General features: G+C 41.5%; 1 protein-coding gene across 1 annotated transcript in view; it reads left to right on the top strand.

Annotated features, from left to right (window-relative positions):
* Positions 1–26,405, top strand: part of CNNM1 (cyclin and CBS domain divalent metal cation transport mediator 1) — a 65,414-nt gene that overhangs the window by 18,361 nt on the left and 20,648 nt on the right. The window contains exons 2-7 of the mRNA XM_012439470.3: positions 14,658–14,801; positions 17,441–17,581; positions 18,890–19,059; positions 20,959–21,058; positions 21,482–21,529; positions 24,883–24,945. Coding sequence (XP_012294893.2) covers positions 14,658–14,801; positions 17,441–17,581; positions 18,890–19,059; positions 20,959–21,058; positions 21,482–21,529; positions 24,883–24,945 — 666 coding nt within the window. The remainder of the gene's footprint in view (positions 1–14,657; positions 14,802–17,440; positions 17,582–18,889; positions 19,060–20,958; positions 21,059–21,481; positions 21,530–24,882; positions 24,946–26,405) is intronic.

Genomic DNA, 26,405 nt, shown 5'->3' with positions numbered 1-26,405 from the left:
CCCCTTAGCACTGTGCCATATATATATATAGTATGCATATATGTGTGTGTCTGTATATATATATATACACACACACACACATACATATATATACACATACACACACATATATATATAGAGAGAGAGAGAGTCTGCAGAAGATCATAATTGCACCACTGCATTCCAGCCTGGGTGACAGTGAAATGTTGTCTCAAAATATATATATATATTTATTGTCTCAAAATATATATATATATTTATTGTCTCAAAATATATATATATAAATATATATATGAATATATATATAATATATATAAATATATATAAGATATATAAATATATATATAATATATATAAATATATATAATATATAAATATATATATAAGATATATAAATATATATATAATATATATAAATATATATAATATATAAATATATATATAAGATATATAAATATATATATTTATATAAAAATATATATATATTTTATATATCCTCCTGCCTCAGTCTCCCAAGCAGCCGGGACTACAGGCATGCACCACCCCACCTGGCTAATTAAAAAAAAATGTTTTGTAAATATGAAGTTTTGATTCATTGCCCAGACTAGTCACAAACACCTGGGCCCAAGCAGTCCTCCCACCTAAGCCTCCTAAAGTGTTGGGATAACAGACATGAGCCACAGTGCCCAGCCTTATGCTATATATTTTACATATGTATTTGCTTTATTATCTCTTACCTCTACTTAAAAGAGCGTAAGCTGCAGGAGGAAAGTGATTTTGTGCATTGTGTTCGTTGCTGCATTTCAAGTGCCTAGAAGAGTGCTCAGCACCTGGTAGTCATTCAGTAAGTACTTGTTGAAAGAATAAAGGAAGAAGAATCGAAATTATGTGGGTCTTTTTTTTTTTGTAAATTGACATAAAGGTAAAGAAGATAAAAGATGACTCGGGTTATGACTCAAAGTAACTAGAGTTGATGGTACCATTTACTGTAGTGAAGAGGGAGGAAGAGCAGGGGCAGTGTGTCTTGAAGATCAGGAGTTTCTATTTGGGTAAGTGATTTTGACAAGACAGCTCAGGCAAAATATCTAAAACAAGATGGGTGTTCAAAATAGACATTGAGACTGGGTGCAGTGGCTCACACCTGTAATCCCAGCCAAGATAGGCAGATCACTTGTGCTCAGGAGTTCCAGACCAGCCTGAGCAACATGGCAAAACCCCATCTCTACAAAAAAAAAAAAAAAAAAAAAAATAGCCAGGCCTGGTAGCTTGAGTCTGTGGTCTTAGCTACTCAGGAAGCTGAGGTGGGAGGATCCCTTGAGCCTGGGAGGCAGAAGTGGCAGTGACCTGAAATTGCACCACTGCACTCCAACCTGGGCAACAGAGTAAGGTCCTGTCTCAAAACAAACAAAATCAACACCTATGTTCAGATATAAATCCAGTTCTCAGGAAAGAAGTGATGGTGATATTTAAATTAATAGGCTTTGCAGGGATTTTTTTTTTTTTTTTTTTTGAGACGGAGTCTTGCTTTGTCACCAGGCTGGAGCACAGTGGCACAGTCTCAACTCACTGCAACCTCCACCTCCCGGGTTCAAGCGATTCTTTCACCTCAGCTCCCGAGTAGCTGGGACTACAGGCGCATGTGAAATGCCCGGCTAATTTTTGTATTTTTAGTAGAGACGGGGTTTCACCATGTTGGCCAGGATGTTCTCGATCTCTTGACCTCGTCATCTACACGCCTCGGCCTCCCAAAGTGCTGAGATTACAGGTGTGAGCCACTGCGACCAGTCTTTGCTGGGATCTTTAATCAACAGGCGAGATGAGCAGAAGATCAAGGACCGGAGCAGAAGTTCTTTTTTTTTTTTTTTAATACTTTAAGTTCTAGGGTACATGTGCAGAACGTGCAGGTTTGTTACATAGGTATACACATGCCATGGTGGTTTGCTGCACCCATCAACCCATCATCTACATTAGATATTTCTCCTAATGCTATCCTTCCCTTAAGCCCCTCATCCCCCAACAGGCCCTGGTGTGTGATGTTCCCCTCCCTGTGTTCATGTGTTCTCATTGTTCAACTCCCACTTATGAGTGAGAACATGCGGCATTTGGTCTTCTGTTCTTGTGTTAGTTTGCTGGGAATGATGATTTCCAGCTTCACCCATGTCCCTTCAAAGGACATAAACTCATCCTTTAGTATTCCATGTTGTATATGTGCCACATTTTCTTTACCCAGTCTATCATTGATGGGCATTTGGGTTGGTTCCAAGTCTTTGCTGTTGTGAACATTGCCACAATAAACATACCTGTGCATGTGTCTGTAAGGGTCCTTGGGTTCTTGCTGAGTTTAAAATGAAGAAACTGAGGCCAGCACAAGAAGATCCAATGCTAATTTATTCAGCTCCCCGGCGAGGTTCTGTGGTCTGACAGGAGGGGCCGGAGAAGTCACACGGACTCCTCTCAGACGTGGGGTTTTATAGGGAGCAGGGCAAGCTTGCTATTGGCAGGTAGATTTACAAGACTCAACTGCTATTGGGTAGCTAAGACTCGAATGCTATTGGGTAGATTTACAAGACTTCTTTTGCATTTTGGCAGGGTTCTTTAAGGGAGGGCTAGGCTGTGTGAGGGGGGTGGGCGTGTCCGAGCTCCCAGAGAGGGAGGGGGTGTGGGCGTGTCCAAGCTCCCGGTGAGGGAGTGGGTGTGTCTGGGCTCCCGGCCAGGCGACTGGCCTTACAGTGTCTTTATAATAGAATGATTTATAATCCTTTGGCTATATACCCAGTAATGGGATGCTGGGTCAAATGGTATATCTGGCTCTAGATCCTTGAGGAATCACCACACTGTCTTCCACCATGGTCGAACTAATTTACACTCCCACCAACAGTGTAAAAGTATTCTTATTTCTCCACATCCTCTCCAGCATCTGTTGTTTCTGACATTTTAGTGATCACCACTATAACTGGCGTGAGATGGTATCTCATTGCGGTTTTGATTTGCATTTCTCTAATGACCAGTGATGATGAGCTTTTTTTCATGTTTATTGGCTACATAAACGTCTTCTTTTAAGAAGTGTCTGTTCATATCATTTGCCTACTTTTTGATGGGGTTGTTTTTTCTTGTAAAGTTATTTAAATTATTTGTAGATTCTGGATATTAGCCCTTTGTCAGATGGATAGATTGAAAATTTTTTCCCCTTCTATAGGTTGCCTGTTCACTCTGATGATAGTTTCTTTTGCTGTACATAAGCTCTTTAATTTAATTAGGTCCCATTTGTCAATTTTGGTTTTTGTTGCCGTTGCTTTTTTTATTTTAGTCATGAAGTCTTTGCCCATGCCTAGAATGGTAATGCCTAGGTTTTCTTCTAGGGTTTTTATGGTTTTAGGTCTTACGTTTAAGTCATTAATCCATCTTGAGTTAATTTTTTTATAAGGTGTAAGGAAGGTAGGTCTGGTGGTAAAGAAATCTCTCCGCAATTGCTTGTCCATAAAGAATTTTATTTCTCCTTCACTTATGAAGCTTAGTTTGGCTGGATATGAGATTCTGGGTTGCAAGTTCTTTTCTTTAAGGATGTTGAATATTGGTCTCCACTCTCTTCTGGCCAGTAGGGTTTCTGCAGAGAGATACACTGTGAGTCTGATGGGCTTCCCTTTGTGGGTAACCCGACCTTCCTCTCTGGCTGCCCTTAACGTTTTTTCCTTCATTTCAACCTTGGTGAATCTGACAATTTTGGGTCTTGGGGTTGCTCTTCTCAAGTAGTATCTTTGTGGTGTTCTCTGTATTTCCTGAATTTGAATGTTGGCCTGCCTTGCTAGGTTGGGGAAGTTCTCCTGCATAATATCCTCAAGAGTGTTTTCCAACTTGGTTCCATCCTCCCTGTCACTTTCAGGTACACCAATCAAACATAGGTTTGGTCTTTTCACATAGTTCCATATTTCTTGAAGGCTTTATTCATTCCTTTTTATTCTTTTTTCTCTAATCTTGTCTTCATGCTTTATTTCATTAAGTTGATCTTCAATCTCTGTTATCCTTTTTTCTGCTTTATCGATTTGGCTATTGATACTTATATATGCTTCATGAAGTTCTCGTGCTGTATTTTTCAGCTCTATCAGTTCATATATGTTCTTCTCTAAACTGATTATTCTAGTTAGCAATTCCTCTAACCATTTTTCAAGGTTCTTAGCTTCCTTGCATTGAGTTAAAACATGCTCCTTTAGCTCAGAGGAGTTTGTTATTGCCCACCTTCTAAAGCCTATTGCTGTCAATTTGTCAAATTCATTCTCCATCCGGTTTTGTTTCCTTGCTGGCAAGGAGTTGTGATCTTTTGGAGGAGAAAAGGCATTCTGGTTTTTGGAATTTTCCGCTTTTTTGCACTGGTTTATCCCCATCTTCATGGATTTTTCTACCTTTGGTCTTTGATGTTAGTGACCTTCAGATGGGGTTCTTTTTGTTGATGTTGATGCTATTTCTTTCTGTTTGTTAGTTTTCCTTCTACCTGTCAAGCCCCTCTGCTACAGGTCTGCTGGAGTTTGCTGGAGGTCCACTCCAGACCCTGTTTGCCTCGGTGTCACCAGCAGAGGCTGCAGAACAGTAAAGATTGCTGCCTGTTCCTTCCTCTGGAAACTCCATCCTGGAGGGGCACCCACCAGATGCCAGCCAGAGCTTTCCTGTATGAGGTGTCTGTCAGACCCTACTGGGAGGTATCTCCCAGTCAGGATACATGGGGGTCAGGGATCCACTTGAGGAGGCAGTCTGACCCTTAGCAGAGCTTGAGTGCTGTACTGGGAGATCCACTGCACAGAGCTGGAAGGCAGGGATGTTTAAGTCTGCTGAAGCTGTGCCCTTAGCCGCCCCTTCCCCAAGGTGCTCTGTCCCAGGGAGATGGGAGTTTTATCTAAAAGCCCCTGACTGGGGCTGCTGCCTTTCTTTCAGAGATGCCCTGCCCAGAGAGAAGGAATGTAGAGAAGCAGTGTGGCTACAGTGGCTTTGCTGAGCTGTGGAGGGCTCCACCCAGTTGGAACTTCCCTGCAGCTTTATTTACACTGTGAGAGGAAAACCACCTACCCAAGCCTCAGTAATGGCGAAACCCCCTCCCCCAACCAAGCTCGAGCATCCCAGGTTGACTTCAAACTGCTGTGCTGGCAACAAGAATTTCAAGCCAGTGGGTCTTAGCTTGCTGGTCTCCATGGGGTTGGGATCCACTGAGTTAGACCACTTGGCTCCCTGGCTTCAGCCCCCTTTTCAGGGTAGTGAACGGTTGTGTCTCACTGGCATTTCAGGCATCATTGGAGTATGAAAAAAAAAAAAAAAAAAAACTCCTGCAGCTAACTCGGTGTCTGCTCAAATGGCCGCCCAGTGCTGTTCTTGAAACCCAGGGCCCTGGGCAGGTAGGTACCCTAGGGAATCTCCTCATCTGTGGGTTGTGAAGACCATGGGAAAAGTGTAGTATCTGGGCCAGGGTGCACCATTCCTCATGGCACAGTCCCCCATGGCTTCCCTTGGCTAGGGGATGCAGCTCCCCAACCCTTGCACTTCCTAGATGAGGCAATGCCCCACCCTGCTTTGGCTCGCCTTCCGTGGATTGCACCCACTGTCTAACCAGTCCCAATGAGATGAACAGGGTACTTTAGTTGGAAATGCTGAAATCACTTGCCTTCAGAACAGAAGTTAACTTGAAGCACTTATTAGAATCACCTGAAAAAGTTTAAAACATGCCGGTGTCCCAGCCTCATTCATGATCAATTAGATCAGAATTTCTGTGGGTGGGACATAGTCATCAGTAGGTGACTCCAACGTGTAGCCAGGGTTGAGAATCACTGAGTCCAAGTCTTTAAGATATATTTATCTGTAGGTGAGGATTAAAAAAAAAAGAAGGAATCCACAATGGAAATAGAAAAGTACGAGTCATAAGGGTGGGAAGAGAACTAGGGTAGTCTTGCCCAGGTTTTCTCATACTCAAATGTGCATAAGAATCACCTGGAGGTCTGGAGGAAATGCAAATTCTGATTCAGAAAGCTAACATGCAGGCCTGAATTTCCCCTTCTCTCATAAGCTCCCAAGTGATACTAATGTTTCCAATCCAAGGACTACACTTTGAGTAGTACATGTCAAGAGTAGTGCTTCTCAAACTTTAGTATGCGTAGGAATCACCTGGAAAGCTCACTGAAACAGCTCTCTGGGCCCTACCCCACCCTGCAAGATCCTGATTCTGTAGGGCAGAGATAGGACCTCAGATCTTGCATTTTGAACAAAAGCCCAGGTAGTGTTCATGCTGCTGCTCCAAAGAATACATTTCCATTGATACTGAATCACCAAGACCAAATTAAGAAAGAGGAGACACTCAGTGCTGCCTACCAAACAAATAGAGGATGCTGCAAGCACACCAGGAAGAAGGACGTAGCAAAAGCCACTATATTTTATAAGGTGAAGGTCATAAGTGAGGCAGAAACCATAAAACCATAAAATGATTTTGCTTAGTTCTCTATTTCCAAGCAATATGCTTTCCTCCTAGCTTTTATATTTTATCTTGGGAACAGTTACCGAAGTGCTGTAGCTATTTTTGAAGAAGAGAGGAAGTAAATCGATTATTTGCTTTTTTGTTTCCCCAAGGCACTGGAGGTATGCTAACAGGGTCCTTGAGAGTTCTTCTCTATGGATGTGCCTAAACCATGTAGAACAGATTAGGCTATATTTATTAGAGACTTTTAGAGGCTATTTTAGCTTCTTCAAATATCAAAATACAGTTGTGATGTTCCTTTCACTGCCTTTCTGTACATTTTTAAATTTTTATTTCAAGTTCTAGGGTATATGTGCAGGATGTAGGTTTGCTACATAGGTAAACGTGTGCCATGGTAGTTTTCCCATCACCTAGGTATTAAGCCCAGCATGCATTAGCTATTTTTCCTAATGTTCTCTCTTCCCCCACCCCACCCCCACAACAGGCCAGGGCTTTCGACCTCAGTAGTATTGATGTTTGGTGCCAGGTAATTCTTTGTGATGGGGGACTGTTCTGTGCATTGAAGGATGTTTAGCTTCATCCCTGGCCTCTACCTACCAAATGCCAGTAGCATTCCCTGCCCCAAGTTGTGACAACCAAAATTGTCTCCATACATGGCCAAATGTTCCCTGGGGGGCAAAATCACCTCCGTTTGAGAACCACTGCTTTAAAAATAATACCTGAAAACCTCATCATCTTCAAAGAAATCTGACTTGTAGTTTGGGTATGTCGATACAAGGTAGTGATAAAAACCTTAGGCAGAGCACCGCCAGTAACCAGTACTAGGACTGTCCGTCCGTTGGATTCTTGGGGCAATGGAAAACACCAATTTGACCTTCAGTAATGGGTAATTTTACTGACCTCAGATGTAAAAGAGCCTAATAGGTAATGTGGTATCTCAAGCCTGTCTCAGAGGAGATTGGTACAGAAGCTACAAAGAGACCCTTTCCCAAACCCAGTGTTGAATAGTTAATTACTACTTTTTGCCCATATCAACAAAATACTATAACCACTCACACTATGTGAGAGATAGCATTAATCGTCTTGCCACTACAGCCACCCTTTGTTTTGGGAGGTTCTTTTCATGAGTACTTAGCATCTTGTGAGCCTTAAGCTAGGTACACCAAAGGGACCAGGATTTACTAGACATCTCGGCACTTATTTCTCTTCGTCATAACCAGAGTGACAAATTACCCATAAACCAGTGGTTTTCAAACTTTAGCCTGTATCAAAACTACCTGTAAAGCTTATTAAGCCACAGATCACTGGGCTATGACTCCAGGGATTCTGATTCACTAGGTCTAGGGCTGAGCCTGAGAATTTGCATTTTTTTAATTTATTTTTTGAGAAAGGGTCTTGCTCTGCTGCCCATGCTGGAGTGCAGTGGTATGATCACAGTTCACTGCACCCTCAACTTTCCAGGTTCAGGTGATCCTCCCACCTCATCCTCTCTAGTAACTGGGACTATAGGCACATGTGACCATGCCCAGCTAATTTTTGTATTTTTTTATAGAGACAGGGTTTCCCCATGTTGCCCAGGCTGGTCTCAAACTTCTGGGCTCAAGCAGTCCTCCTGCATCAACCTCCCAAAGTACTGGGATTATAGTCATGAACCACTACACCCAGCCAGAATTTGCATATTTAATTAGTTCAAGTGATGTTGATGCTGGTGGTCCAGGAACCACACTTTGAGAACGAATGTCACAAGCCAAGATAGTAGTCCTCAACTTTGGCTGAATGTTAGACTCACTTGGGGGTCTGATGCCATCCCCTCACCAATGAAATCAGAATTTCCAGGTGTGAGATCCAGTTACATTAATAGAATATACTTAAAGCTTCTCAAATAATTCTAATGCACAGCCAGCGTTGAAAACCACTGAACTAGGTGAAATGCATTCCAAAGCACTGAGAGTGGAGGTTCTTACCAGGTGGCCCTGTTTAATAGAGGAAAAATAGATCACTAGTAAATATCAGCTAATCCTAGAGAAGTATGACTCCAATCCCTGAGGCTTCATTGAGGATTATTTCCCCTGTTCCACCCAGATGCCTCCTAACACTGTAGTACAAACGAAGTTGAGGTCAGGTACAGATCATTTTTGTTGTGTCTCATTAAGATGTGGGCAGGGTTGGAGCCAGAGATTGTAAATTGGAGGCTGGGCAAGGAGGAAGTAGTCAAGGCTTGAAGGAAGCAAACCAAGGCTTGAGGAACTCACAGCTGGTAGAAATTGGGAAAGGCAACTTTCAGCAGGCCATCAGGATAGTGCTGGGCTTCTGTCGAGGCTGATCACCAGGAACAGGGCAGAAATTCAAGCCAGAGGCCAAAGAGTTTGTAGACACCAGATCTGAAGTGAGACACCAGATCCGAAGTGAGACACCAGTGAGCCCAGAGTTAAATATGTTCTTTACATCTCAGAGACAGATGTAGCTTTCATTTTTAGAAAGTGCATTTTCATAAAGCCCACTGTTGCTTTACTTTTCAACTCAGCCCAGAGATTTCTTATCTATTGATGTTCAATGGTGCAGTAGTATACTCAAGATACATTATTAGCCTAAATTATTTCACAGGCATCTCACTTTTCTAGAAAGTTGGAAGGAAACCAAGATTGGACTAATGGTTGTGAGAAGGCATTTGAGAATTTTTGCTAGTCTGTAGAGGGATGGTTCAACAGTAAAGGCCACAGTTCCCATTCACAGAATCTCGTAGGAAGGCAGAAGAGAAATGCAAAAACTTAAGCCACTTTGCTATATATGCCATTAGGAAGTAAAGGTAGAAATGGTGAACAGGTAGAGAGGAGAAATAATGTGTGTTAGACACTAGCATTTTCCCAGAGAAAGATGGAAATGCTTGGGATATTTGAGCCCCCACTGCCCCAGCTGGACCCAGTTTAGGAGTTGTAAATATTCACAAGTCATCCCTGAGAGTTGATGAGGTTTCTGAAAGATGTGAACCTGCTATGTTCCAGGCCAGTAGCTCTTTGTTCTCATATTTTCCCCCTCCCATCTGTGATCAAGCCCTCATCCCTGTTCACCATTTCTACCTGCACAAAACTCATAATATGGTGCCTTCTCCCCTGTTTCTGGTCTCCCAGTGGCCTCATCTGTGGGAGACCATTTTTACTCTCCACACATACTAGAGCACAAAATGATAATGTGTGCTTTAAATTATTACCCAGGTGCAAACAAGCATTCCTCTCATTTCAACCCATTCTCTTTATGAAGCAGTCCCTACATTTACTCAACTTGTGTTGTAGGTTGTAACTCTCAGCCGTACCAACTTCCTGCTCATTCAGGCATGGGTTATTATTTTTTTCAATTGGCTTTCTTTTTAAAAAATAATAACTTCATTGAGATAAGATTCACATACCATAAAACTCATCCTTTAAAGTGCACACTTCATGCATTTTAGTATATTCAGTTGTGCAAGCACCCCTAAGAATCTAATTCCAGAATATTTCATCACCCCAAAATAAACTATTACTCACTAGTAGCCATGCCCCATACTCTCCTTTGCCCAGCTTCTGGCAACCATGATCTACTTTATTCATCTGTAAATTGTCTATTCTGGAGATTTTACATAAATGGAATCAGACAACATATGGCCTTTTGTGGCTGGCCTCTTTCACTTAGCATAATGCTTTCAAGGGTCATCCACGTTGTAGCGTGTACTTCATTCCTTTTTATGGCAGGTTACTATCCCATTGTATTTATTTACCACATTTTGTTTATTTGTTTGGAAACATTTGGATTGTTTTCACTTTTAAGCTGTTAGGAATAATACTGCTCTGAACATTTGTGTACAAGTTTTTGTGTGGACGTATATTTTCATTTCTCTAAAAGTAGAATTGCTGGGTCGTTTGATAATTTTGTGTTTAACTTCTTGAGGAATCACCAGACTATTTTTAAATCGAGTGAATTATTTTATAATCCCACCAGCAACATCTGAGGGGTTCAATTTTTCTGTATCCTAACCAACACTTGTTATTATCTGTCTTTTTTATTATAGCCATCTTGTGAGTATAAAGTATTTCATTAGCATCTTGATTTGAATTTTCTTCATGATGACAATGTTAAGCATCTTTTCATTTGCTTATTAACCAATTGTATATCTTCATTGGAGAAATATCGGTTCAAATCCTTTGCTCACTTTTTGAGTTAGTTTTCTGTGTGTTGTAGTATTTCATTATATATTCTGGATATAAGTCCTTCATCTAATGATTTGCAAACATTTTCTTCCATTCTGTGAATTGTCTTTTACCTTTCTTGGTAGCATACTTTACACGGATGTTTCTCATTTTGGTGAAGTCCATTTGGTATGTTTATTTGATTGTATTTTGTGTGTCCTAAGAAACCACTTTTTGCCTACTCTAATGTCACAAAGATTTTCTCTTATTTTTTTTCTAAGAGTTTTACAGTTTTTACTCTTATATGTAGGTGCTTGATCCCTTGTTAGTTCATTCTTATGTATAGTGTGAGGCAGGCATCCAACTTCATTATTTTTTGTATGTGGATATCCAGTTATCAGCTACTAGTTGTTGACCTTTCAATGTTAAGCATCTTTTCATGTGCATTGACCAATTGTTTGTCTTCCTTGGAGAAATATCACTCAAATCTTTTGCCCACTTTTGGAGTTGTCTTTTTATGAGATGTAAGATTTTGATTTGTATTTCCTTAGTGATAATGTGCCAGATGCTATTCTAGATTCTGAGGAAACAGAATTAAATAGGACATAGCATATCTGTTGCCTCTCAGGGAGCTGACCTTCACTGGAGGGAGTGGGAATCACATAAATAGAAGAAAACCAGGGTGAAATAATGTGTGTGCAATGCCTGACATTGTTCCTGGCCCATAGAGTGTACATAGCAAAAGATGGCTTCAATAATAATAATAACAGCTATTATTGTTATTATAAATACCAATAGAGAGATATGTACAAAGTGCTGTGGCAGGAGAGAGTGACTTGCTCCTGTCTCCAGATTGGCTTCATGTAGGGCCACCCCCAGCACCTCTAGGATCCAGAAAGGGAGTGGGAGAGGTGCAGGCATAGGGTTCATGAAGACCAACCTTTCATGAGAGGGAGGACCTCAGGTCTATGTATCATGGAAGCAGTTGGTTTCCTTATCCCTGTGAGTGTCAACTCAGAATAAGGATTGTGATTGACAATTCCCATCCCAGTTTGTCCTTAAGAAGAAATGGTTTCCTTCATTTTTTTGTAGGCTTTGGAGGGAAGTTTAGAGGCTAAGGGTAAATTATAAAGTGTTTCTAAATAGATTGCCTAGGTACATTATCTTAAATGTTATATAATTAGGACTTAAAATCTCTATTCCTTGGTGATAGCATAGTGTGTCCTCAAACTGAACTTTCAAAATATAGAGCAATGGTGGCTTTTTAATATGGAAATCATAGTACTCTTTGTAAAATATCAAAAACTGTCAATTTAATTTCATCATATGAACAAATCATCTTAGTGGTAGGGAGTATGGCTGTAGTATATGTATTCTAGGGTTCACATTACCAAAAAAAAAAAAACAATTATAGAAAAAAATTTTAAGAAATCACTTTTCCAAGGCTTTTCATTATATTAGTCATTTGTTTTGTCATCTGCTAGCACATGTTAGCAGAAAAGTGAGAATAGGTGCTGTAAGTTAAGCAAAATGTGTTAGAAATGAAAAACTTTAAATTGAGCACATTCTAACAATTAACATAATCTAATTTAAGCTACAAAGTACTTTGGCCCAATTGGGTAGGATATAGTTGTTTCCAAGAAGGATAATTTTAGAACCACTGATGAAGGGTTTAAATTTTAATTTAAACATACTATTATATTTTATCAAAAAATAAAGGCTTTATTTAGTATCTGATTTTAATATCACCTATTGTATAAACTATGAGTTTTTATTCAATCTTCTGTTCTTCAGGCACTGATTGGCTGTGGGATATATGGAGGGAACCTTATTTAAGTATATGATCCTTTGTCCTAAAATAGTTCATGATCTGAGGAAGAAATGCTGTCTAGTATAGGACACACACATTGCTAGTTACAAGAAGTAGCAAATTGTGATAAATGCTGTAATAGAGAGATTAGTTCAGATTCAGAACGGAGCAGATCTAGAAGAGCTTTCTTGGAGAGCTGATACCTGGGTTAGAGCCCCCACCCCGCCATGGTGGGGATCACGGCGATGGGAAAGAGAAATCGAGGAAGTGGTTGTAACCTGGTATGTCTGGAGTATAGAATGAATAGAGGATGTAGCAGGGCATACAGTTAGACAGAGAAGAGCCACATTGTGGAATCTTGATAATATAATGCCAAATTAATGAGCCTGGACTTGATTCTATAAGCAGTAGGGAGCTATAGAGGGTTTTCAAGGAGGGCTGTGGCATGATCAGATCAGTATAGAAGTAGACTGAAGGTTAGGTTGAAGGTGGGGAAAAAAATAGAGACCATTCTTGGGTGATACAAATGCCATCTTTCCAATTTCATTTCAGTTTAAAAACTCCAAGGGTAGCTATCTTGTGATTTCAGATATTTGATATAGAAGTTCATTTACATTTTAGTGGTTCATTATGCCTCCAGCAAACCGATGACTCATCTTAACTGATATTTTTAGCAATGGCGAAGCGAGAACTTATAAAGGTACAAATAAAACATGAACTTGCTTTTTGTTGTTGTTTTCAAGAATAACATCTGAGTCAGTACCCTAGATTTTCTCCTTAAATGTCTCTGAGCCAAGAAAAAAGAACCACACAGATTTGCATTTCAGAAAAAGGACTAGGAAATGTGTCTATACAGCAGAAGAAAACAAACTGATACGAAGCTGGACTGTCAGATAAAACTTCAGTCCCCAGGTTAGTACTGAGCCTAGTTACCTGGATTTGCAATCCAGCTCTGCCGTTTAGTCTGTGTAACTTTAGGCATGCTACTTAACCAATCTGTGCCTCAGTTCTGTTATCTGTAAACTGTGGAGAATAGTACTCACCTCAGTGGTTGTTACGAGAATTAAATAGATAAATATAGAGTTATCTCAATAATGCCTGGCACATAGTAACGGCTCAATAAATGTAAACTATTATTATTCAGTCATCGGGCAATAAAAATGAAGTCTATGAAGTCTCTGCCAGTGACACATTGTAGTTTATAGTCTTTTCACATATCCACTAGGTCATTTGAGCTCCATAGTCACCTTATACGTACTGATTGTTCTAGCTACTATTGCTGCTCACAAACTACCCCAAAACTTACAGCCATAAAACAACAACTATTTTATTATGCTCGCAGACTCTATGAGTCAGGAATTCCAAAGAAGTACAGTGGGAATGGCTTATCTCTGCTTCTCAGTGTCTGGGTCCACAGGTGGAAGCTACTTGAAAGGCTGGGGGGTGAAACAAGGGGCTGGATCAGCTGAGACTGGCAGATCCACTTCCAAGATGGTTTCTTCTGCCAAGCTGCCTGGCACTTTGGTGGGAAGGCTAGAAAGGTGGGCTCAGCTGGGACTGGCACCTAAGCACCTACATGTGGCCTCCAGGGTAGTAGTCAGACTTTTTACAGTGTTCTTGCAGCAAAAGCTACATGCCTTTATGACCTAGCCTCAGAAGTCCTATAACAGACATTCATTTCCCATTCTCTTTTGGTCAAAGTAATCACAAGCCCGCCCAGATTCACGGCAAAGGGCTGTAGACCACACCTCTCCGTGGGAGGCATACCACGGGGACCATGTTTTAAAATCACACACTGGCATTATTTCCTGATTCTAGATGAGAGATTGTAATTCAGTGGAGATTAAATGATTTGTCAAGGAATAGTAACTGGAATAGTTAGCGGGGAAAGGGACTTAGGGGAGGAGAATGACTTCTACCATAATTCTGACTCTAAATTCTTGCTCTTTCAATTAGTGTATATTAGATCAGCTAACATATACTTTCTAATACATAAAAGTTCAAAGAAAAATTTAACTGGTTTTGAGTATATTAGGTAACTTCCTTCCCTAAATAGAAAAACAAATCTAAAAGAATAAGGTTTGCATTTATAAATGCTTGTTTTTATAAGCACTTGCATTAAAATGTCATATTTTAAGTAGGTCCTGGGATGAGTACAGTCCTGAGATTGGTAAGACAGCAACTTTGTATCATTTTTCTCACAAAGAAAGATGTCTGAAAATGTCCCAGATACTTAACTGTGATTTCATTTGTTCTCTAGGAAAATCTCACCTGGCCATTGTCCAGCGGGTGAATAATGAGGGAGAAGGGGACCCTTTCTATGAGGTGATGGGCATTGTTACGCTGGAGGATATCATAGAGGAGATCATCAAGTCAGAGATCCTGGATGAAACTGATCTCTACAGTAAGTGCACGGCCTTGGCCTGGGCTTCTGTCCTCCCCCAGCCACCAGAGTCCCTGCTCTTGTCTCTGCTTCCTTCTTTCTGATCTACTCCCCCTCCTAACTCCCTCACTCAGGAACAATATGGACTTTTCTATCCAGACGTGATGACTTCAGGTTACTGAACCTTATCAAAGTTTTGCTTGCAAACATTACAAAGGCATGCTTTGTCTCTAGGATTGGAATGTTATCTAAGTCCATGGGATTCCCTAGGCCAGGAAGTGTTTCCTCCTCAGAATTTCATCTCATGGGATAGCCATCCTTTTCTTCCTCTCAGAGAACTCATTTCAGACTTCTGTCCTTAGTTGGTGAGATGCAACCTTTCAGAAACTGGCTTCTGGTAGAAAGAGCTTTGATACCGTAAGGCAGTGAGCAGTGCAGAAAGAGTGCCTTTCTTTTGCACTAAGAAGAGATCAACCCTAAAAGGTGTGCCAGGCCTTAACAAAAATGAGCAGTCAAGTCATGGTGCCTCCCTCCAAGAGCCTGGTACTGCTGTGCTTGCTCTGACTGTGCCTGTCTTCCTCATGTAGGGACTGAGCTTGGAAATATCCTCTCCCTCCCCCGCCTCTGCCAGCCACTCTTGATTTAGAATTCTCAGGAGTAGCCTAGGCAACATGGTGAAATCCCATCTCTACAAAAAATACAAAAGTTAGCCAGGTGTGGTGGCACATGCCTGTAGTCCTAGCTACTTCTTAGGCTGAGGTGGGAGGATCAGCTGAGCCTGGGAGGTTGTGGCTGCAGTGAGCTGAGGTTGTGCCACTGCACTCCAGCCTAGGAGCCTGGGTGACAAAGCAAGACTCTGTCTCAAAAAAAAAAAAAAAAAATTTCCAGGTGTCTCAAATAAATGAGTGAAGACCTTCACACCAAGGTGTTAGGTGCTGATAAATGAGTAAGCTCCACCCAGAGCACTTGTTTGAACAACCTTAAGCCTTCAAACATACACTATTCAAATCTAAGGAATAAAAGGGAAGATCAGAGGAATGATTCCCTAATGATGCCATGTTTAGTGGCAATCTGATGGGGTAGAGGGGAGCTATTTAGGCAAACTCATACAAATCAGAAAGTTGCTCACTAGTTCCAGAGTAAAAGACTTGGGCCAATACCTGTATTTGCTACTTTTGAGCTGAGTGATCCTCTTTCTACAGGAGGAGGTTAGGGTCATTCTACCTTATAAATCAGCTACTGGCATGATTCCTTAAGAGCTGTGAAAAGGCCAAGAAGCCAGTGATACTGTCTTTCTTCTTGCACGACTCCGATGTCTTACGTGATCTGGACACCCGGGTCTGGTTCTCCCCATTGTGACTTGAGCAAAAGGAGTGTCAAAGCAGGGGCCAGATGACTGCAAAGGCCCGGAGTCCGAGCAGGCCACGGAAGAGCTGCGCCAGCAGGAGGGCACTTTGTCCCTTCTAGAAGGAAATCCAAAAGCAAGCCCCAAAAGGAAGAGGGGGTACACCAGGGAGCCAGATTCTGGGGCCTTATTTTCCTACCACAAGGGTCCATTCCCTTTCATTCCCACTGCATCCACTCAGCCGGCACCATAAGTTCCCTCACAGCCCTGTTTCTCTTTTGGCCAAATTTGAAGAACATCCAAACCCCTTTTCCCTGTTCCCCTTAGTGCAGATAAGATGGGCTAGCAGTTTCAAAATTTTACTCAAAACTCAGAAAGCAAAAGAGAAACGATCAAAGAAAACATTCTCTCTACCAAAAAGAAAAAGAAAAAAAAAAGTAGATATATTTAGACAAGCTTTAAAAAGAACATATGAACAAATTAAATTGGGAAAAGCAAATTTTTTCAACCAATAATTACATGACTGATATATACATGCTCTTGGGAGGTACCAGACCCTACCTGAGGCCCCCACCCAGAAAACCCACCTTTAGAGATTATAGTTCCAATCTTATTTCTTCTCCTCTCTTCTTCCTTATATTTTCTGATTTTCTCCCAGTGGAGGGACTGGGGTTGAAACAGGGAAATTATGAGATAAGAGGTAATGGCCACCCTCCTCCCTTGTGTGGCATGCTTCAGATGCCACTCAGAGCATGGTTCAGATAAGCAGCAGGAGACTAGGTAAAGCCAGCTCAGGGGAAAGGAGCGGGACAGAGTCAGAAATTCCCTGGGCCCCTGCAACCTTCTGGATACTAAGAATGCAGGTCCCTTGTGTTTGTATGACTTGGTGTAAAAGCATTCTCACAGGTAGTTTCCAGTTGGAGTCTGATAATAATTGTACAAGATGAGTACAAGAGCTATATTAAATATTAGCCTCCTTGTACAGATTAAACAAACAAAAACTCTGATGCTTAGAGAGTTTGCATGGTTATTAAGTAAGGGAACAAGCACCAGAACCCCAGACTTGCGTACCCCAAGCCAGCCTTCCCCTTTTTCTATTATACACCCCTTAAGTATGGAAAACACTGAAATGAAGATGGCAATCTCTCATTTTCTATCCCTCACCAACATCCTTCTACTTCATGGGTGATGTTGTGATATCACCCATAGTTGACACTGCAGAAATGTTCTATCTGTCCCCTGTGATTCTGGGAAAAATTTCAAAGACCAACAATGATTCTGAGATAGCTGCAATCTGCCCTCTGTGACCCCACAGCTGATAATCGGAAAAAGCAGAGAGTCCCGCACCGGGAGCGGAAGCGGCATGACTTCTCCTTGTTTAAGCTTTCGGACACGGAGATGCGGGTGAAGATCTCACCACAGCTCCTGCTGGCCACACACCGCTTCATGGCCACAGGTAGGACTCTGCCTACTCAAGTCTCCACTCCAGAGAAGCCAAAACAGAATAGGGTGGAACCCAGGCACCAATCCTTGTTAATACCTTCCAGCCTGCACAGTATGCTGCCAGGATTGAGAACCACTGTTCTAGCAAGAAGGTTGCCTTAGATAGGGTAAGGGATGCCACCTACTGTCGGATTGAGCCCTAGGCCTGATCTTATAGGGGAAGAAATAAGTATAACTCAACTCTTCTGCCAGAGAAAAGAGCTAAAGAAACCATTGCTGTACTTCTCCCTTTTCTTTGCACTTCCTGGCTGAAGCCTGAGGCCGTCTCCCTGTCTGTTAGACTTGGGTTCCTCGGAGTATTTGTAGGGGAGGGAAAGGCTGTGTCCCACCCAACAAGACCCTAGGGTCCAGTAGCCTCCAGGGGTCACAGAAGCCTGTGAGCTATGAATTGTTAAAATACGGAAGTGGATTGTGAATCTTGGAATCTTTAGAGAGAAAAAAAGTGAGAAGATCCAAGGATAAACTCCTTCTTGTGAAAAAGGTAAAGTTTCTCTTTGAGCTCTCTGACCGTCAATGCCTTATTAATTTGCTGACCTAGAATGATCATAATCACTAAGTTCAATATTTAATTAATCCAACATATATTTTATTGAGTATATAATGAGTGCTAGCACTGTTTTAGGTGCTAAAGAGTAAAAAATTTTAAGTTGGAGCTTCTTTAAGGTAGAATTTCTAGTTCTGAATACAGATTTAACTACTGGCTGATTTCCCAGAGCAAAGCAGCTCTATTTAACATACTATATGTAATATAAATAATATCTGTAATATATAAATATGATGCAATGATGCTTTACATTATTGACAACTTATTAAATAATTGCCTGTCTCTATTAACCTGGGATTTCATTTCATTCAGCAGATGTATGTCATACAAATAAGCCAGATTAAATTCTCTGCATTTCATTCAATTATAGCATTGAAGTCTTTGTTATTTATGTGGCTTAGTTATCCATGCCCAATTTTAAATAAAATCAAAGAAAATTAATAACAAAACAGACATTTCCAAAATGGAGACCTGTTTCTCCTGAGATGCCAGTGCAGGGACACACTGTCCAGAGGACATGAGTAAGGCCCTGAGATGCACACTTGGGATTAGGATCCTCCACTCCAAAGGAACTGCAGAAGCCCTGCCAGCCTGGTGCCCAGGTACATGCATAGGGGGCCCTAGTTGTGCCCAATCTGACTCCTCCCAGCTGCCACTGCTGGAATGGGTGGGACACGGCTGTTGCTGATTCCTCCTTCCCCACTCACTCTCCTCTAGAAGTGGAGCCATTTAAGTCTCTGTACCTTTCGGAGAAGATCCTGCTCCGGCTCCTGAAACATCCCAATGTGATCCAGGAGCTGAAGTTTGATGAGAAAAACAAGAAGGCCGCAGAACACTATCTCTACCAGCGCAACCGCCCTGTGGACTACTTTGTGCTGCTTCTACAGGTGAGTAGGAAAGTCAGGGAATCTCTAAGAGCCAGAAGACGCCATGCCCAGGGTGAAGAAATGGCATGTCTCCTTCAGCACCAAGTTCCAAGACTTGGCTGGCTGCCTCAGGGACAAGGCCAGATGGGTGGACATTTCTCCATGACTCACAGGAGGGGCCTAGACATAGAAGACTGGTGTCCTGGGAGTTATGGTGTCTTTGACATTTAGTCTGACAACTCAGCGATGTTTGGGGTGGGGTGAATACCTCTCCAATAGAGGGGTTCTGCTTCTAAACTTCCAAAGCTGCTGCTCTGCAGAAGCTATAATACCTCCTCATCTCTGCTTGAACATCCCCTGAAATGAAACTGCCCACTGCCTCTTAAACTTTAGACAACTCTTCTTTAAACCCTTCTATCTCTTGAGCAGAAAAATCACCATCTCTGACTTCCATACTGGTCCTTGCTTTGCTCTCTGGAGGCACATGGGACACATTCATTCTCTCAGCTGCATTTTAGACTTTGCAGGTCCTGGAAAATTCTCACCCTTGAGAGGACCAGGAAGGGGAAAATGACCTCTTCAAAGAAGTGCAACAACTTCGCAGTGCTCACATAAGTATGCTCACCTTCTGCTCTGGATACTTGGATAGGCCTGTCTTAGATAAGTGTCAGACATGATTACAGCTTGTAACACTGCTGGTGCCCTGTCTGGCTTCACCATTAATTCTGATTCCCTGTCCCTTCCTAACATAATGTTGTGGTTCCTAAATACAGTGATTATACTTTAAAGTCTTGATTAATCTCCCATGAACTTAGAAATGGTCTCTTTGTTACAGTCCACCTCCAGCCTCTCTGCTCTGACACTGTAATTTGCCTCACATATATCCTTCCTAATGTTCTCAATGAAATGACCTCTCTTCTCCAAAAAATGGAGTCATGTGCTTCACTGGCGGAAATCAACAATAATCCTGTTACATTGTTTGTATAATATAATGATCACATAGTCTCATGTCTTATGCTTAAAATAAACTTAACAGTTTTCAAATAAAACATGGAGGGAATAAAATGTAGTAGAAAGAGTGTAGGCTCAGAAATTTGAAAAACGTGGCTTTAAAATTCCATTGTTGACATTTCCTAACTAACCTTGACCAAGTTATTCAACCTCTCTGAGCCTCAAAACTGAGCCCCCTGTAAACTGGGGATAAAAATGGTATGTGTCTCATGGGGTTGTGCATGAGCTAATTATGCAAAAGAATCTATGCAGTGCATATAACACAGCGTCATATCCATGCATGCTATACATTACACATTAGCTATCACTGTTATTGGCAATGAATTAAACAAGCTTCACACAGAGTTAGATTTTCTCTTGACCTGACTTAAAAATGCTCCAATCTCAGACTAAACCAGTGGGGTAGTTTATGAGGCCCTGGATTAGCTGGTGCTTTGGCCTGCATCACGGAAGGGCCATTACAGTACACAAGGAGAGCTTGGCTATTCATGACTGGTTGCTGTTTTATGAACAGTGAAGCACTGAATTTACTGCAAAGAGCTACTAAAGTTGCAGGTGCTTTTTGAAATGTAAATCTGGACAGAATTAAAAATTAACATTCCTGGGGGGTGGGGAGTTAGGGAGGGATAACATAGGGAGAAATGCCAGATTTAGGTGATGGGGAGGAAGGCAGTAAACGACACTGCCATGTGTGTACCTATGCAACAATTTTACATGTTCTTCACATGTACCCCAAAACCTAAAATGCAATAATAAATAAATAAATAAAAGAATTAACATTCCTCTGTGATAAGAACATGGGTCTAGTCCAGTTATTATCCAAGCAGAAACGCTTAGGGTTCTGGTCAATAGTAGAACTGGAAGTGCTCATACACATTCATAATACGTTTCTTTTTTTTTTTTCCCCAGGGTAAAGTAGAGGTGGAAGTTGGTAAGGAAGGCCTTCGCTTTGAGAATGGAGCCTTTACCTATTATGGCGTCCCAGCCATCATGACCACTGCTTGCTCAGGTATTCTAGTTTCCATTTGTTTATTGGGGAAGTAATGGGATATGGTAGAAAAAGCATAGGGGTTCAAGTCTTGACTCCTCTTTTGACTCTTGTTAATCACCCTGGACAAGCCATTTAACTTCCTTGGTTTTAATTGCTTCCTCTGCAAGATGGGTGTACAAATCACTTTTCATTCAGTTAGTGCTTAAAAAAAAGTGACGAAAAATTGAATTGTAAAAAGCAGTAATATTATTGTTAGGGATCTAGGACGATCGATTTCAGTATGAAAAGACAAGTTTATTTTGCTTTTTATACTTGTTCCATTTAATTGCCTAGTTTTTACAGGGTTAATTGGTGGTGGGGGTGGATAGAAGAAGGAAGATTCCCATAAGAAGTGTGTTTTCTGAGTTGCCTCTGAAACCCACTGCATCCTTCTATCCTTAGATAATGACGTGCGGAAGGTTGGAAGTCTGGCTGGATCTTCTGTCTTTCGTATGTATCTCTCAACCCCCTTCCTCATCCTCCCCATCGTGGTCCTGCCTCAGCCCACTCTGGGACCTGGACTGCGATCACTTTGAGCCTGGGCTGGGGCTAAGACAAATGCTGGCAGCCTCTTTGTAATGTTCTGCCAGGAACACTGCTTCCTGCCAGGTACCCGCAGACCATGGGAGCTTAGGTTCTATGTGTCTGGAATGTTTTCTGCAGCTTCTCTGCTCACATGCAAGTGATGAATGGTTGGGGGGATGCAGGGGTTATGAGGGGAGGCACTACTTATTGCCACCTACCAGGAAATGCAGGCAGGTGATTTGGCAGAGGTTCAGCTTTTCCTTCTGTGCAATGATAATTCACTCATTTTAGCCTTTACTCGAAAGTTCTCAGATGCTGTTATTGCATCTGTGGGGTTTGTCCTCAATAAGAAGTGACTGCAAGATTTGGGGATATAAGTTCCACCCTTGGGCAATGCATTGCTTATCTGCTTCTCTTTCCTTGTTCTCTACCTCTCAGTTAGTTGAGAGGTATCTGCCAGCTGGCTGTGCATGCTGTTGGTGGGGGGCTGGCACAAGGCTGATGACTGATTTGCTCTGCCCCTTCTGTGCTTCTGTTTGCTCTGCCTTCTTGCTGTTTCCTGTGTAGTCACTGCACTTGTGTTTAAAGGGCATGGCATTTCTTGTGAGTAAAAGCGTGGTCCAGAAAGAATTATTTCTCTAGATTTATTCTTTCTGATTCACAGATGTGAATTTTGCATTGCTTTCAGCCGTTAGTGTTTACAGTGGCCACTTCAATGCCAATTAGGGTCTTTCATCATAAAGATTTTACACACTGCCTTGTGGGAATTATCAGAGGATCCCAGAGCTTGATCTCATAGTCCCTGGAACATGGCAAGGTGGATACCATTTTAACGTGAGTGAAACTAAGGAAATGACTTGCTTCAAATCGCCCTGTAAGTTGGTGACCTGCCAAGATGCTTCCTGGTGTCCTGGCTAGTTCACACAGCACAATAAAATACAGATTTTAGATCCAACATATTCTGGAATGCAATTTCTAAGTGGAAATAGTGGAACAATTTACAGTGTAATTGTTATAGTGTAATAGCCCAGCCAGTGGCTGAAATGAAGTACCTGTCCAGTCTGAAGAGTGGCAGAGCTTAAGGATATCTGTAAAATTGAAAAGACCCCGGTACATTATTATACTTAAGCCAACAAATCTCAGTCAAGTTTGATGAAGGAAGCATCGGTGCTCAGTAGAACTCTAGATGAGTGAGGGACAGGCTACAGGACTTGGGCAAACCTTAGTTCTCTAAAGGAAATTTCCATCATCCATCACTTTAGCGACTATTCCTGGGATTCTAATATGTTACCTAGAAACGTCTGTGATTTCTTCCAGAAGACCAAAAGAGGTGGAAATTCCGAGAGAAAAAAAAAAGACCTACACATGGCTTCCTAGCCCAGCCAATTTATATGACCTTCTTTCTTTAAAAAAAAAAAATTGTTTTAAGTAGAAGGAAGATGTTATCTGATTTCTTCCTTTCCCACCTTCCTGTCTCTAGTTCTTTCCAAAGCTTTCAATTGTATCAGTGAGGTAGAAATAAAGTTGCAACATTGATTTCTCCTTTAAAAATAGTTAACTAAAAAGAAGCATAACACTCTTTCCCTTTCTTTCACCATGTTACTGAGCATCTTTGTAAACCTTCCAAAGGAAAAACAAATATTATTAGCCAATAGGGGTAAAAAGACATTGTCCCTCCTGCCCAAATCCATACTTAGTGTAGTGAAGTGTGAGGTAACTGCAAAGGCCAGCCATACCCCACGGTTATCCCCAGTGAATGCTCAGCCCATGGTCAAGCCACCCAGCATCTTTCACTTGCCAAGAACATCAGCCTATAGGTTGAGGGAGAGCTTCAGTCTAAGCTAAACGGCAATAAAATCTTGTAGGGTCTTGGCCCAGCCCACTCCCCGTATGCTTGAAGCTAGCCTGTAGCTTAATCAGTCTTTGAGGATGAGGAGTAAGATGATGAGTTTGCTAGAATACTGGTGCTATGACCTATGCTTCAAAGTTGAACTTGAGGCTACAAAGAAGTCTCTGGCTTTCCTAAATGAGGTGAAGGGAACATAATCTACACTGTCTTCTTCTTCGTTCTGATTGCCAGGAACCCACGGTAGCTGGAATAGGTGCACACACAAGTGTACAGATGTAGAGAAAACAAGTCTCCTATCTGTTTGGTGTATACATTTATACATTGTATAATACATTGTATACAATGTATACAGTTTGCTATATACATTTATACATTTAGAACTGTGATTCTTCTTGATAATAGAGGGTTTCTTAACTCCAGTGTGTCTCATAACATTAGAGGCCCATTCTAATATTCATTAACATCTCATGTCAGAGTAACGGATTATCAGGTAGGTAATTTCAAATAAAATCATTTGGTGTAGCAAATAAAACTGCAGAAGCTGCCTATTTCAGTATGCTATCATCTGCAGTCTGGTTTCAGTTAGCTCCTTAAAAGGACTCTGGGAATGATCAGATAAGAGAGATGAAGACAGGTTCCCATGGTTCCCGTGCCCAGACACCACTTGATGGGGGAGGGACTGGACTGTTACAACACACTCTACTCCACCCAGGCCCCCAAGCGATAGCCAGCACCGTTTCACACTCTGTGGGGAAAGAGAAAGAAAAGGGAATAGAGGGATGCTTTGGACCACTGGTACTTACTGCGAAGTGGCTATGATTTAATTCATCAAGTCGATTCACATTAACACTGCTAGATACAGTGTTCTTCCTGTTTCCCTATCCTCTAGCAATGCACAATTCCTCGCCAACACTGTGACCAGAGGGAGCTCCTAGGAATCAGACAAAAGATCTAGCTTCCTCAAGGATGCCCCTAGCAGGAGCACACACTTTCCTTTCAGGACTCTGTGTGCCTATGCAGGCGCCCTTGGCAGTTGAGCTCCATGGCAGATGGGAGAGCTTGGTAGGAACACAGTGCTGGGCTCCCAGCATGTTTGCTGGACCAAAACGGGAGCCCCAGAGAATGCTGCCTGTATGTTCCCCACAGGGCTCAGCTTGTGCTTGTGCATCTCTGACTTCCTCTAAGATGTGTTGCACATCTTTTCAGATCACTTTCAGCAAAGTCCATTTTATTTTCTTGTCTTTCTGGAGAGTGACTTTGTAAGAGGATGTGATTCCTGTGTTTTCAGAGTCAAGATTCCTTTTTGCAGAGAAATGTGATGTTGTGAAGATCCAGGAACAGTCTCACCCACTTTGTTCTTTGTCTCTTTCCTTTTGTGTTTATATCTTCCCTTTTGCAACTCACAAATCCTTGGCCCCTGACTCTTTAGTGCCCGTCTCTGTGTCTCGTACCTTCGCTGTCAGCAGAGGGGACTCTCTGGCAGGCTCCCCAGGTAAACATGCATGTGTGTCTTGGGTCTCTGTAGATCCAGAGGGGTTTGCAATAAGCCTTTGGCCTCTGTCACTTTCCTGCATGAGAACTGATCTCTCCAGCAGGCACTCCTGTGACTAAGGCTGAGCACTTTGCACAAATAGCACTCATTTGCACATACTGGCCAGGCATTGCTGGTTCAGTGGTGTCATTTGTGAATTGACCTCCCAGGAGTGTATCTGTATGTGCACATGGAAAAATGGTAGGAGTGAAGGATAGTGTGAGTTTTTCCTCATTTGTCTGACCACAGAATGGAGGGATGAGGAGTACAGCAGGAATGAAATTGGAATTGTGGAATACTATGCTTTATTTCTACCTATTTTCTTTCTAATCTTCTTTCCTTCCATGTCCTCGTCTTCCTAGTAATGTTTACTATGTGATGATCCTATTCTCACTAGCTCTGCTCATACAAAGGATGCTATATATAAAACTTTAAAAACAACTTTTCATTAGGTTTAAACTCTTTTGTTAATAAATAACATAGTTACCGAGTTTCTTTTTAATGAGGTAACAACTCCTCATAGAGCTAGACAGTAATTCAGTGACTAAGTGGAATGCAATAAATCTGAATGATCAATCAACTGTTTGGTTTTAATCAATCAACCTCAACTCAGAGGTTGTTCTGTTGGACTCACAGAGCAAGTAATGACTAAACCAGGAATTTATTTGTTAAGTTGCCCTGCAGTTAGAACACAGTCCAATTTTCTCAACTCTCTAAATCGGTATCCCTTATCACATTGCTGGGGTAATGATACTAAGACCCCACCATATCCTCAGTCATCCAGAAACCACTTATGTTTCTCTGTCTGTATAGTAGACCCTCAGCATTTAAAAAAAAAAAAAAGGCTATTTTCTGAGAAACCTCAAATTTGCAACCTCAGAAGTATTTATGTTGACTTCTGTTTTTTCCCCAAATCACATTTTTTTTCATCAAAAACCATCTGGTTCCCATTTTATCTATACAAGATAAGTTAACCCACCTTCTCAAGTTTCACTGAAGTTTTCTCTCTCTCTCTCTCGATGGTGATTTTCCACTAAGAAATAGTTTTTCTTGCTTTGTGAGGGCTCATGCCTTCATGATGACTACAGGATCGGACAGTCAATGTGAGATGCCAATATGGTGCCCTCACCAACTAAATGGTCTACTCCTACATGCCAGCAAAATTAAAATTGACCACATGATGGACCTTCAAGTTTCTTCACATGCAGTGAACCTTGGTGAATGCCAAGAGTGTGCTATGAAGGTTCAGTGGAAAGGGAAGATGCACATTTTAAAAGACTTTCAGCCGAAAAGATTAAAGCAAGGGTGTGTTTTCCTTTTTAATTAACTTCAGTTAACCAGATGACCTAGTTAATTGTAACTTCCCAGTTAAAGGAAGGTTAATTCTAGTTCATCTGTATTGATTACGATGAAGTTCATGA

Source organism: Aotus nancymaae, unplaced genomic scaffold (assembly GCF_030222135.1).
Source record: "Aotus nancymaae isolate 86718 unplaced genomic scaffold, 86718_ANA_hifiasm-v0.15.2.pri h1tg000010l, whole genome shotgun sequence".
NCBI classification, from domain to species: domain Eukaryota; kingdom Metazoa; phylum Chordata; class Mammalia; order Primates; family Aotidae; genus Aotus; species Aotus nancymaae.
The sequence above is the reverse complement of the archived record's forward strand: the minus strand, read 5'-3'. Positions and strand labels throughout refer to the sequence as shown.